Source organism: Saimiri boliviensis, chromosome 14, assembly GCF_048565385.1.
Source record: "Saimiri boliviensis isolate mSaiBol1 chromosome 14, mSaiBol1.pri, whole genome shotgun sequence".
Lineage (NCBI taxonomy): Eukaryota > Metazoa > Chordata > Mammalia > Primates > Cebidae > Saimiri > Saimiri boliviensis.
The window spans coordinates 38,176,497-38,189,449 of NC_133462.1; the positions used below are offsets into that span (position 1 = coordinate 38,176,497).

Genomic DNA, 12,953 nt, shown 5'->3' on the forward strand with positions numbered 1-12,953 from the left:
GAGGTGGAGGTTGCAGTGAGCTGAGATCGTGCCACTGCACTCCAGCCTGGGTGACAGAGTGACACTCCGTCTCAAAAAAAAAAAAAAAGAGAGAGACAGAGAGAGAGACTCTGGAAGAAACAGACCAAAAAATTTGACATAGAACAGAAAAAAAAGCCAAATAAAACCAGCACCAGGCCAGGTGCAGTGGCTCATGCCTATAACACCAGTGCTTTGGGAGGCCGAGACAGGAGGATGGTTCAGACCAGCCTGGGAAACACCCTCGGCTAATTTTTGTGGGTTTTTTTAAATCTTTTTGTAGAGACGGGGTCTTTCTGTGTTGCCCAGGCTGGTCTTGAACTCCTAGGCTCAAGCTATCCTCCCACCTAGCCTCGCAAAGTGCTAGGATTAGAGGCATGAGCCATCGCACCAGCCTGTATTTGCAGTATTTCCCATCTTCACTAATTGATAATATTGTCCCTTTGATCAGTTTCTCTTTGAACTAGGATGTTTCTCAGGCATCTGCCCTATTCCAGTTAATTGTTCTATTCTCTGACAGGCATGCGCCTGTCTTTATTACGATAGATTTACAGTATTTCAATATCCAGTAGTTTATTAAAAGTAGGTTGTTATATCCAGGCTCACCTTGTTCACCTGCTGTTATTCCAAATGAAAAGACATTCCTCTCAAGAGTTTGTACTTTGACTTGCTCTAATGTAATTCATTCTCTAACTCACCTCGGGGCCTAGACCAGGCGTCCCCAAACTACAGCCCTCCGGCCGCAGGCGTCCCCAAACTACAGCCCTCCGGCCGCATGCGGCCCCCTGAGGCCATTTATCCGGCCCCCTGCCGCACTTCAGGAAGGGGCACCTCTTTCACTGGTGGTCAGTGAGAGGAGCACAGTATGTGGCGGCCTTCCAACGGTCTGAGGGACAGTGAACTGGCCCCCTGTGTAAAAAGTTTGGGAACACCTGGCCTAGACCCTTACAACTCAAAACCCTTTCCTCTGCTTTCTGCAAAACCTTCCTTTCTGGGCCTGCCATGGATGGCTGTGCAGGCTGTACACTACTCAACCACACAGTCACCAGTCACACACAGTCCTACTCATCAGATTTTTTTTTTTTTTTTCAGATGGAGTTTTACTCTTGTCACCCAGGCTTGGAGTGCAATGATACGATCTCAGCTCAGCTAATTTTTTTTGTGTGTGTATTTTTTGTATTTTTAGTGGAGATGGAGGTTTCACCATGTTAGCCAGGCTAGTCTCAAACTCCTGACCTCAGGTGATCCACATGCCTCAGCCTCCCAAAGTGTGGGATTATAGGCATGCGCCACCGCACCCAGCCAGATTTTCCTATTTACTGTATTTTATTGGTTTTCCAAGATGCACACTGGTTCCCATTTCTACCATCTCTGACACTGGGGTATACCTTATATGGATGGTATAACTATCTATACTAACAGTGTGAGAAACCATGATGTTATACTGTTTCTGGCAAGGGCACATAGGTAGAAAGTGGCACAGCTGCAATCTGAAGTGGTGACCCACTGTTAGATTGTAATGCAGAAGTGTGTACCTCACATAGGGAGGTCCAGTCATTTGTAGGATGATAAAAATGTTTCCAGCTGGGTGCAGTGGCTCATGCCTGTAATCCCAGCACTTTGGGAGGCTGAGGCAGGCAGATCACTTGAGGTCAGGAGTTCGAGACCAGCCTAACCAATATGGTGAAACTCCGTCTCTACTAAAAATACAAAAAATTTAGCTGGGCGTGGTGGCTCGCACCTGTAATCCCAGCTACTCAGGAGGCTGAGGCAGGAGAATTGCTTGAACCCGGGAGGCGGAGTTTACAGTGAGCCGAGATCCAGCCTGGGCAACAAGAGCAAAACTAACTCCAGCCTGGGCAACAAGAGCAAAACTCTGTCTCAAAAAAAAAAAAAAAAAAATGTTTCTAGCCTGGGCAACATGGCAAGACCACATCTCTACAAAAAATAAAATTAGCTGGGCATGGTGGCTGACAGCTGTAGTCCCAGCTACTCAGGAGGCGGAGGAGGGAGGATCGCTTGAACCTAAGAGGTTGAAGGTGCAGTGAACTGTGACTGCGCCGCTGCACTCTAGTCTGGGTGACAGAGCAAGACCTTGCCTTTTTCTCTTTTTTTTGAGATGGGGGTCTCGCTTTGTTGCTAGGCTGGCCTGCAGCGGCACAATCTCGGCTCACTGCAACCTCCGCCTCCTGGGTTCAAGCGATTCTCCTGCCTCAGTCTCCCAAGTAGCTGGGACTACAGGCACATGCCACCATGCCCAGCTAACTTTTTACATTTTTAACAGAAACAGGGTTTCACCATGTTAGCCAGGATGGTCTCTATCTCCTGACCTTGTCATCCACCCGCCTTGGCCTCCCAAAGTGCTTGGAATACAGTCATGAGCCACTGAGGCCAGCCGGTTTTTTGTTTTTGTTTTTGTTTTTTGAAACCAAGTCTTGCTCTTGCCCAGGCTGGAGTGCAGTGGCATGAGTGATTCTCCTGACTCAAGCTCCTGAGTAGCTGGGACTACAGGGGTCCACCACACCAGCAATTTTTTTTTTTTTTTTTTTTTTTTTGTATTTTCAGTAGAGACGGAGTTTCACCATGTTGGCCAGGCTGGTCTCAAATTCCTGATCCCAGGTCATCCACCCACCTTGGCCTCTCAAAGTACTAGGATTGACAGGCCTGAGCCACCATGCCCAGTCCTTTTTCTTGTTGAAAAAGTGTCAACAGAAAGACCCCAACTCTTAAAAAAAAATAGCATGTGTGTGGGTGTGGGTGAGCAAGAGCATTGTGAGTAGGGTGAGCCCAGGGAAACTGGGAACTGCAGCCTCTGGGGAAACACCAGGACTCACCCACGTGCCCCCCCAACCCCCGCCCAGCTTTTCCTCTTGGAGGAGATGCGAGAGCGGAAGTTCGATGGCTTTGCTCGAACCATCCAGAAGGCCTGGCGGCGCCACGTGGCTGTCCGGAAGTACGAGGAGATGCGGGAGGAAGGTGAGAGGCTTTGGGTGAAAGGCTAAGGGCGGGGACACCTGGACCTGGAGGAGCTGTGTCAGGAGCTCTGGCCTCCACCCTCGGTCCCTGCAGCTTCCAACATCCTGCTTAACAAGAAGGAACGGAGGCGCAACAGCATCAATCGGAACTTCGTCGGGGACTATCTGGGGCTGGAGGAGCGGCCAGAGCTGCGTCAATTCCTGGGGAAGAGGGAACGAGTGGACTTCGCTGATTCGGTCACCAAGTACGACCGCCGCTTCAAGGTGAGGGACTAGTGGGTGGGCATGGCAAGACCCTGGCTGCAGCCTGGCACCCTCACCTGGCCTAGATGCACCTGCCCACAGGCATACATCCCCCAGCCTAGATCCATCCATTCCATCACAGGTACACCCTCACCTGGCCCAGACACACCTGGCCACAGGTATATATCCCCCAGCCAACATCCATCTGTTCCACAACAGGTACACCCTCACCTGACCAGGGACACCTACGCACAGGTATGCACTCAAGTACAACAGACACAGCTGTCCATCAAACATGCACTTGTAGCCTAGATACACCTGTCAGATACACCCTCACCTGGCCAGATGCATCTGTCCACAATTACACATTCATCTTGCCCAAAAGCCCTGGCCACCCTCACCTATCCTAGACATACCTACCCAAGACACACCTATCCATTAGGTACACTCTCCCTTCAACCTGGCAATTAGATATACCTTCACCTGGCCCAGACACACCTGTCCATAGGTACACTCTCACCTGGTCCAGGCAACCTAGTCCATAGGTACATGCTGTCCACAGAAATATACCACCTGACCCGTGCACTCATGCTTGGCATAGACAGCAGGGCTCCTCCACCAACAGACACATCCTCTTCTGGCCCAGACAGCCCTGAGCACAGGTATACTCTAATCACCTAGCCTGGACATTCGTCTCCACAGGTACACCCAGACGTGGCCTGTTTACCCTCAGCTGTACCTGGGCAAGCCAAGTACACCCTCACTTGACCCATATCTCATGTTCCAGTCCCCTAGCCCAGTAACTCATCCTGTCCCCGCCTTAGGCCTATGTGTGGCAGGTACCAACTGAGATAACCTATATATCATCTTTACCTTTACATATTCTCATATGGCCTGGACACCCTCAACTACCTTGGACAACTTTATGTGGCATGTGCATCCTCACATGATCTGTACAACCTCACATAGCAGACATACAGTATTGGGTACCTTCGCCTGATCCACACACCTGCTTTGGACAGGTCTATGTGGCAAGTATGCCCTCTTGGCTGACCTGTAAGCATCACCTAAAATATTTTCACTTAGACAGGTTTCCCCTCTAGACCTAGAGGACTCTGACCATGGCCAGTTCAACCGGTCTTCACAGTCACAATTCTACCAGGTACACCCTCACCGGCCTTCCTATACAAACTCAGGGTTCAGATACACACCTGCTTACTCCCTCTCATGATCCAGATACTCTTATCTACCTGACTTGTACACCCTCACCTGAACTATAATGCCTTTATGTGAGTTGGCTACAGTCATATGACCCAAGCACTTTCACCTGGTCTAAGTGCTCTTATCTGGCCCAGGCACCCATGTCCAGCAGGTGCCGTATCTACCCAGCACCTATTCACTGACCCAAACACCCTTTTCCAGCCAACCAACATATTCCCACTTGACCTTCTGTGTTTTTTGTTTGTTTGTTTTTTGAGGATGGAGTCTCACTCTATCACCCAGGCTGGAGTACAGTGGAGCAATCTCAGCTCACCACAACCTCCGCCTCCCAGGTTCAATGGATTCTCCTACCTCAGCCTGCCAAGTAGCTGGGACTACAGGTGTGCACCACCACACCCAGCTAATTTTTGTATTTTTAGTAGAGATGGGGTCTCACTGTATTGGCCAGGCTGGTCTCAAATTCCTAACCTCGTGATCCACCTGCCTTCGACTCCCAAAGTGCTGGGATTAGAGGCGTGAGCCACCACGTCCAGACTCTCCTTCTGTTTCTTATATAACAACTCATAGCCAGGCACAATGGTACACACCTGAAATCCCAGCCCTTTGGGAGGCCAAAGAGAACAGTTTGCTTGAGCTCAGGAGTTCAAGACCAGCCTAGGCAACAGAACAAAACCCTATTTCTACAAAAAATACCAAAATTAGCCAGACATGGTGGCATGCGCCTGTGGTCTCAGCTACTCAGGAGGCTGAGGCAGGTGGATCACTCAAGCCTGGGAGGTCGAGGTTGCAGTGAGCTATGATGGCACCATTGCACTCTAGCCTGGGTGACAGAGTAAGACCCTACGAAACAGACAATTCATACACCTTCACCCAGATTCATACACATCTCACCCTGCTCACCTGACCTGCCAGCACCATCCCTCTGCCTGGAGTGGACCCTCTGTGGTCAGACTGGGCAGGCTGCATGCCCAGAGCTCCAGCCATTGGCCTCTAATAATGCATCCCCACAGCCCATCAAGCGGGACTTGATCCTGACACCCAAGTGTGTGTATGTGATTGGGCGAGAGAAGGTGAAGAAGGGACCCGAGAAGGGCCAGGTGCGTGAAATCCTGAAGAAGAAGCTGGACATCCAGGCTCTGCGAGGAGTCTCCCTCAGGTGAAGCCAGGTCCCTAACTGCCCCACAGTCACTCTCACCTGTCCCCTAGCTGCCCTCATTCTAGTGACCCCATCTGTTACCCTGAGAATTTACCTGGTGACATGCCTGTAGCCCTCTCTTGGCCCCGCCTGTCATGTTCACCTGCCCTCTATGTGCTCATGATCCTTACTTGCCAATAGCTTCTGTCCTGCACCTTACCCTTTTTTTTTTTTTTTTTTTTTGAGATGGAGTCTTCTCTTTGGCCCAGGCTGGAGTACAGTGGCACGGTCTCAGCTCACTGCATCTCCACCTCCTGGGTTCAAGCGATTCTCCCGCCTCAGCCTCCTGAGTAGCTGGAAATACAGGCACCCGCCACCACGCCTGGCTAATTTTCTGTATTTTTAGTAGAGATGTGTTAGCCATGATGGTCTCGATCTCCTAACCTCGTGATAAGCCCGCGCTGGCCTCCCAAAATGCTGGGATTACAGGCGTGAGCCACACCTTACCCTCTTACTAGGCCTTGCCTGGCTCTCTTCTGTAACCACCTCTCCCACTCCTTGCCACTTCTCCGTTTTTCTCCCACCTGGTCACCCCTCACTTGGCCCTTAACTGACCCTTCCCTACGTCCACCTTCAGCCATCTTCACCTGTCAGTCTCACCTGCTGCTCTCACCTGTGTCCCACCTGTCCCTCTCACCAGTGTCCCACCTGACGCTCTCATCCGCCCCTCCCCAGCACACGACAGGACGACTTCTTCATCCTCCAGGAGGACACCGCCGACAGCTTCCTGGAGAGCGTCTTCAAGACCGAGTTCGTCAGCCTTCTGTGCAAGCGCTTCGAGGAGGCGACGCGGAGGCCCCTGCCCCTCACCTTCAGCGACACGTACGGCCCGCCAACCCCAGCACCATCTCCGGGGTGGGGGGTCCCGCCAACCCCAGCACCATCTCGGGGTGATCTCAGTGTGCTTTACTCCCTCCTGCCCCAGCGCAGGGTGGGGTGGGACGGGGACCTCGGTCAGCACCCCCAAGCTTTCCCCTCTCCCCATAGACTACAGTTCCGGGTGAAGAAGGAGGGCTGGGGCGGTGGCGGCACCCGCAGCGTCACCTTCTCCCGTGGCTCTGGCGACTTGTCAGTGCTCAAGGTTGGCGGCCGGACCCTCACGGTCAGCGTGGGCGACGGGCTGCCCAAGAGCTCCAGTGAGTCTGCGCGGAACTAGGGCTGAGGGGGCGGGGAAGAGCGGACCAATGAAGGCTTCGGGGGCGGGGCGAGGGCGGGGCGGGGGCGGGGCCAGCAAGGTTGCTCCAAAGTGAACAAAGACCAGGAAGGGGAGGGTGGAGAGAGGACAGAGAGATGGGAGAGAGAGGGGAGGGCAGGGAGATGGGGAGGAGAGAGAGCAGAGGGGTGAAGAAAGGGGGCAAGGGGAGGAAGAGAGGGAGAAGAGAGGGGAGGGAGACAGTGGGGCGGGGGGAGAGAGATGGAGAGAGAGGGAAGAGAGCAGAGAGAGGGGATGAGGGGAAAGAGGGTGGGGCAGAGGGAGAACAGGAGAGAGAAGGGGAGAGGGAGGGAAAAATGGGGAGGCAGAGACGGGGGAGAGAATCGGAGGGATAGGGAGGGGAGAAGGGGGAAGGGAAGGAGTGGGGAGAGAGGGGAGAGAATACGGAGAGAAGGGGGGAGGGGGAGAGAGAGGGAGAGAGAACAGAGTGGAGAGAGGGGGGGGAGGGGGGAGAAGTAGGGAGAGAGGAGGAAGAGGGGAGATGGGGGAGAGGAGAGACTTTTTTTTTTTTTTTTTTTTTGAGACGGAGTTTCGCTCTTGTTACCCAGGCTGGAGTGCAATGGCGCGATCTCGGCTCACTGCAACCTCCGCCTCCTGGGTTCAGGCAATTCTCCTGCCTCAGCCTCCTGAGTTGCTGGGATTACAGGCACGCGCCACCATGCCCAGCTGATTTTTTGTATTTTTTAGTAGAGACGGGGTTTCACCATATTGACCAGGATGGTCTCGATCTCTTGACCTCGTGATCCACCCGCCTCGGCCTCCCAAAGTGCTGGGACTACAGGCTTGAGCCACCATGCCCGGCCGAGACTTTTAAAGAAAGGCCGCAACCAATGAGTGGCCCAAATGTGGAGAAGGGGCATGGCCATGGAGAAAACCAATTAAAACAGTGGGGCGGGGCTAGCGAAGCTGGACCAGAGTGGGCAACAACAAGGAAGGGGCTGGTCTAGAGAGAAAGAGAATGACAGTTAAAGAGAAGACATGACCAATGGGGAGGTGAGAAATGTAGAGGGGTGTGGCCAGAGCGGCAACTTGGAAAGAGGTAGTGGTGAAGTCGTGTCCTAAAGTGGGCGGGCCCGAAGAGCAAGGCCACTGAGGGGTGGGGCATTGGGGGCAGGGCCAATTGCTGGGCAGAGCCAGAGTGCCTCAGAATCGGCTAGGCTTGTGGGCGGGGCCAAGAGGCTGGTCTGTCCATTACACAAATCCCTGACACACTTCTTTCAGAGCCTACACGGAAGGGAATGGCCAAGGGAAGATCTCGGAGGTCGACCCCGGCCCCTACCCGGGCAGCCCCTGGGCCCCCCAGAGGTGAGGAGCTGCTCCCTTGGTATCTTCCCTTGTCTCTTGTGGGTCCTATGGCCTAAGCCAGACCTTCAGGAAACGAAATCTTAACAAGCACAGTTGACCCACTCATTTCTCTGTCCGGAACTCTCATAGCTCCCCATATCCCACAGAGTAAAGGCTAAGCTTAGTGTGGCATTCAGAGCCCTTCAAAACCCAAACCCAGCTAACCACTGACATCTTCTCTCCTCCCACCCAACACTCCAGCCCTGAAAACTACATCTTTTTACTTTTTTTTTGAGGTGGAGCCCCACTCTGTCTCCCAGGCTGGGGTGCAGTGGTGTGATCTCAGCTTACTACAACCTCTGCCTCCTGGGTTCAAGCAATTCTCCTGCCTCAGTCTCCAAAGTAGCTTGGACTACGGGCATCCACCACCACGCCTGGCTAATTTTTGCATTTTTAGTAGAGATGGGGTTCCACCGTGTTAGCCAGGATGGTCTCCATCTTCTGACCTCGTGATTCACCTGCCTCAGCCTCCCAGAGTGCTTCGATTACAGGCGTGAGCCACTCGGCCTGGTCTAAAAATTTTCAAATGATCTGGGCCTGGTGGTGTGTGCCTCTAGTCCCAACTGTCTCAGAGGCTGAGAGGAGAGGATATCATAAGCCTAAGAGTTGGAGGCTTCAGTGAGCGATAGTCTTAGCACTGCACTCCATCCTAGGCCACAGGGCAAAACCCTGTCTCTAAAAAAATTTTAAAAAGCCGGCTGCAGTGGCTCATGCCTGTAATCCCAGCACTTTGGGAGGCCAAGGCGGTTAGATCACCTGAGGTTGGGAGTTCGAGACCAGCCTGACTAACATGGTGAAACCCCATCTCTACTAAAGATACAAAATTAGCCAGGTGTGGTGGCGCATGCCTGTAATCCCAGCCACTCAGGAGGCTGAATCAGGAGAATCGCTTGAACCGAGGAGGCAGAAGTTGTGGTGAGCTGAGATTATGTCATTGCACTCCAGCCTGGGCAAGAGTGAGACTCTGTCTCTAAATATATAAATAAATAAATAAGGCCAAGTGCAATGACTCATGCCTGTAAAACCAGCATGTTGGGAGGCTGAAGTGGGAGGATCGCTTGCAGTGAGCCAAGATCACCACTGCCCTCCAGCCTGGTCAATAGAATGAGACTCTATCTCAAAAAAAAAAAAAAAAAAAAAAAAGAATTTTTAGTAGAGATGGGCTCTTACTATGATGCCCAGGCCAGGACCCAGCCTGGACAACATAGTAAGAGCCCATCTCTACTAAAAAAATTACAAAAATCAGCTGGCCATAGTGGAGTGTAGCAGTAGTCCCAGCACCCCCTGAGGCTAAGGAGGGAGGACAGCTTGAGCACTGGAGGTGTAGGTTGCAGTGAGCTACGACTGCACCACTGCACTCCAGCCTGGGAGACAGAGTGAGACCATGTCTCAAAATAAATAAAAGTAAAAAATAATTTAAAAAAATTTTTTAAAGCCTCTGTCTAGGCCCTCCTAGCCCCAGATCCCTCCCTGTGGCCCAGTCCTTACCACACTAGGTTGAGAGTGTGGCAATCTCCTCGCTCAGAATGGGAACTTGGAGCCTCCTCAAATCCTCCTAGCATCACCCTGATACATGTCTTCATCCTTACTCCTGCCATAGGCATGGATCGCAATGGGGTGCCCCCATCTGCCAGAGGGGGCCCCCTGCCCCTGGAGATCATGTCTAGAGGGGGCTCCCACCGGCCTCCCCGGGGCCCTCCGTCCACATCCCTGGGGGCCAGCAGACGCCCCCGGGCACGGCCACCCTCGGAGCACAACACAGAATTCCTCAACGTGCCTGACCAGGGCATGGCCGGGTAGGTGGGGTGGAAGGACAGCCCCAGGAGGCAGGCAGGGGGTAGGGGAGTGTCTGGGGCTGTGACTCAAACTTCCTGTGCCCACAGCATGCAGAGGAAGCGCAGCGTGGGGCAACGGCCAGTGCCTGGTGTAGGCCGACCCAAGCCCCAGCCTCGGATACATGGCCCCAGGTGCCGGGCCCTGTACCAGTACGTGGGCCAAGACGTGGACGAGCTGAGCTTCAACGTGAATGAGGTCATCGAGATCCTCATGGAAGGTGTGTGTACCAGGGCAGAAGCTGGGGTGAGGGGAGTGGTGAAAGCCCTGACATAGCCAGGCAGACCCCCGCACATGGCACACCCTCCCCACAGGAGAACAGACATAACAGATGGGCGAGGTGGCTCATGCCTCTAATCCCAGCACTTTGGGTGGCCAAGGCAGGAGAATCATTTGAGGACAGGAGTTTGAGACAAGCCTGGGAAACATAGCAAGACCCTATCTCTACAAAAAATTTATGCTGCTGATAAAGACAAAAAAAAGAAAAGAAAGAAAAAAATTTACCAAAAAAAATTTTTTTTTGGAGATGGAGTCTCACACTGTTGCCGGGGTGGAGTGCAGTGGCAGGATCTCGGCTCACTGCAACCTCCACCTTCCGGGTTCAGGCTATTCTCCTGCCTCAGCCTCCTGAGTAGCTGGGACTACAGGCATGTGCCACCACACCTGGCTAATTTTTGTATTTTTAGTGGAGACGAGGTTTCACCATGTTAGTGAGGATGGTCTCAATCTCTTGACCTCATGATCTGCCCACCTCAGCCTCCCAAAGTGCTGGGATTACAGGCGTGAGCCACTGCGCCCGGCCCCAAAAAATTTTTTTAGAGTAGAGATGGCTGGATGCAGTGGCTCACGTCTGTAATTCCAGTACTTTGGGAGGCCTAGGTGGGCACATCTCTTGAGTCCAGGAGACCGGCTTGGGGAACATGGCAGAATCTTGTCTCTACAAAAACCAAAATTAGCCGCGATCTTGGCTGACTGCAACCTCCACCTCCTGTGTTCAAGTGATCCTGCTTCAGCCTCCTGAGTAGCTGGGATTACAGGCGCCTGCCACCATGCCCAGCTAATTTTGTTGTATTTTCAGTAGAGATGGGGTTTCGCCATGTCGGCCAGGCTAGTCTCTCAAGTGATCCACCTGCCTCGGCCTCCCAAAGTGCTGGAATGACAGGCGTAATGTGGGGAAGAGCTGGATGTGGGTAGAAGGAAATGGATGCGGGAAGAACACAGCAAATGCTCTAGAAATTTGACAGAGTGTGAATCACTGGCTTGGAAAGACCATGTCTCCCTTCCTCCATCCCTTCCTTCCTTCCTTCTTTCCTTCCATGGGCAGACAACTCTCTCTGTTCAGTAGTCCCTGCATTGTGGCAGGTCAAGAACATAGAGATGGGGCTGGGCGCGGTAGCTCACATTTGTAATCCCAGCACGTTGGGAGGCTGAGGCAGGTGGATTACTTGAGGTCAGGAGTTAAAAGACTAGGCTTCCCAATATGGCGAAACCACATCTCTACTAAAAATACAAAAAATTAGCTGGGCATGGGGGCAGCCGCCTGTAATCACAGCTACTCACGGGGATCACTTGAACCTGGGAGGTAGAGATTGCAGTGAGCCGGGATCGTGCCACTGCACTCCTGCCTAGGGGACAGAGCAAAACTCTATCTCGGAAGAAAAAAAAAAAAAAAAGGCCAGGCAGTGGTTCGTGTCTGTAATCCCGAAAGTTTGGGAGGCCAAGGTGGGTGGATCACGAGGTCAGGAGTTCAAGACCAGCCTGGCCAAGATGGTGAAACCCGCTCTCTACTAAAAATACAAAAAAAATTAGCCAGATGTGGTGGCAGGTGCCTGTAATCCCAGCTACTTGGGAAGCTGAGGCAGAGAATTGCTGGAACTCAGGAGGCAGAAGTTGCAGTGAGCCAAGATTGCACGACTGCACTCCGGCCTGGGCGACAGAGTGAAAGTCAGTCTCAAATAATAAAAATAAATTAAAAAAAAAAAAATGAAGATGGGCCAGGTGTGGTGGCCCACGCCTGTAATTTCAGCACTTTGGGAGGCTGAGGCAAGAGGATGGCTTCACAGGGAGCAACATAGGGAGACCTCATGAACAAGGCAGACAGAGCTGGCAAGAGAGCTTTCTCCAGGATTAGCTAGGGGCACCTCAAGCTTTCCTCTCTCCCACAGATTCCTCTGGCTGGTGGAAGGGCCGGCTTCATGGTCAGGAGGGCCTCTTCCCAGGAAACTACGTGGAGAAGATCTGAGCTGGGGGCCTGGGATTCTGCCTTCTCTTTTGCCTGCCTGCCTGCCTGCCTGCCTGCCTGGTGGGGAGCCAGGCCCTGCCAATGAGAGCCTCGTTGACCTAGGCTACCTTGGCCTAAAAGTCCAGTCCTGTGGCCTCCAGCCCTGCCCAGGCCATGGGTCTGCGGGTCCCTGGTGCAGCCCCCCTGCCCCTGGGCCCTGGTCTTCTCCCAACACCACACCCACTGCCTGTGCTCCATTTCTGCATGTGTCAAATGGGACTAACAGCAGAATCTACCTCCCACCTGCGTGTGAATAAGAGATGAGTCTCAAGTCCTGCGCTGTTGGCAAAGTGCTGGGCACAGTTGCAGGGAGGGGTCCTTGACAAGTGTGACTTTGCTCATTTTGTCATCACTGAGGCAATAAACGTTTGCCAGGTGAAAGCATGAGTGAACTTACTAAGAGGATGAACTCTTAGTAATTTACAAGGATGAACTTAAAAGGATGATGTTTTCACAACCCTGTGAGGTAGGAGCCGTGAAGGACTCCATCTTAACAGGTGGAACAATGGAGACTCAGAGAGGTTCACTGACCCAAGACTGCACGGAGCCATGCCTTGCATTCATATGTGGCTACAAAGCTTGAACTTGTCCCAGTTTCAGCCAGGTGCAGTGGCTCGCACCTGTAATCCC

At 52.7% G+C, this 12,953-nt stretch overlaps 1 protein-coding gene across 3 annotated transcripts in view; it reads left to right on the plus strand.

Annotated features, from left to right (window-relative positions):
• The window catches only part of MYO1F (myosin IF), a 55,382-nt gene extending 42,675 nt beyond the window's left edge, over positions 1-12,707 (plus strand). For all 3 annotated transcript variants that reach the window (XM_039466987.2, XM_074384681.1, XM_074384682.1), the window contains 9 exons: positions 2,880-2,994; positions 3,088-3,257; positions 5,468-5,613; positions 6,328-6,474; positions 6,640-6,788; positions 8,087-8,170; positions 9,810-10,005; positions 10,093-10,262; positions 12,208-12,707. In XM_039466987.2, the coding sequence (XP_039322921.1) occupies positions 2,880-2,994; positions 3,088-3,257; positions 5,468-5,613; positions 6,328-6,474; positions 6,640-6,788; positions 8,087-8,170; positions 9,810-10,005; positions 10,093-10,262; positions 12,208-12,284 (1,254 nt within the window). In that variant the 3' untranslated portion in view covers positions 12,285-12,707. The remainder of the gene's footprint in view (positions 1-2,879; positions 2,995-3,087; positions 3,258-5,467; positions 5,614-6,327; positions 6,475-6,639; positions 6,789-8,086; positions 8,171-9,809; positions 10,006-10,092; positions 10,263-12,207) is intronic.
• The last annotated feature ends 246 nt before the right edge of the window (positions 12,708-12,953 follow it).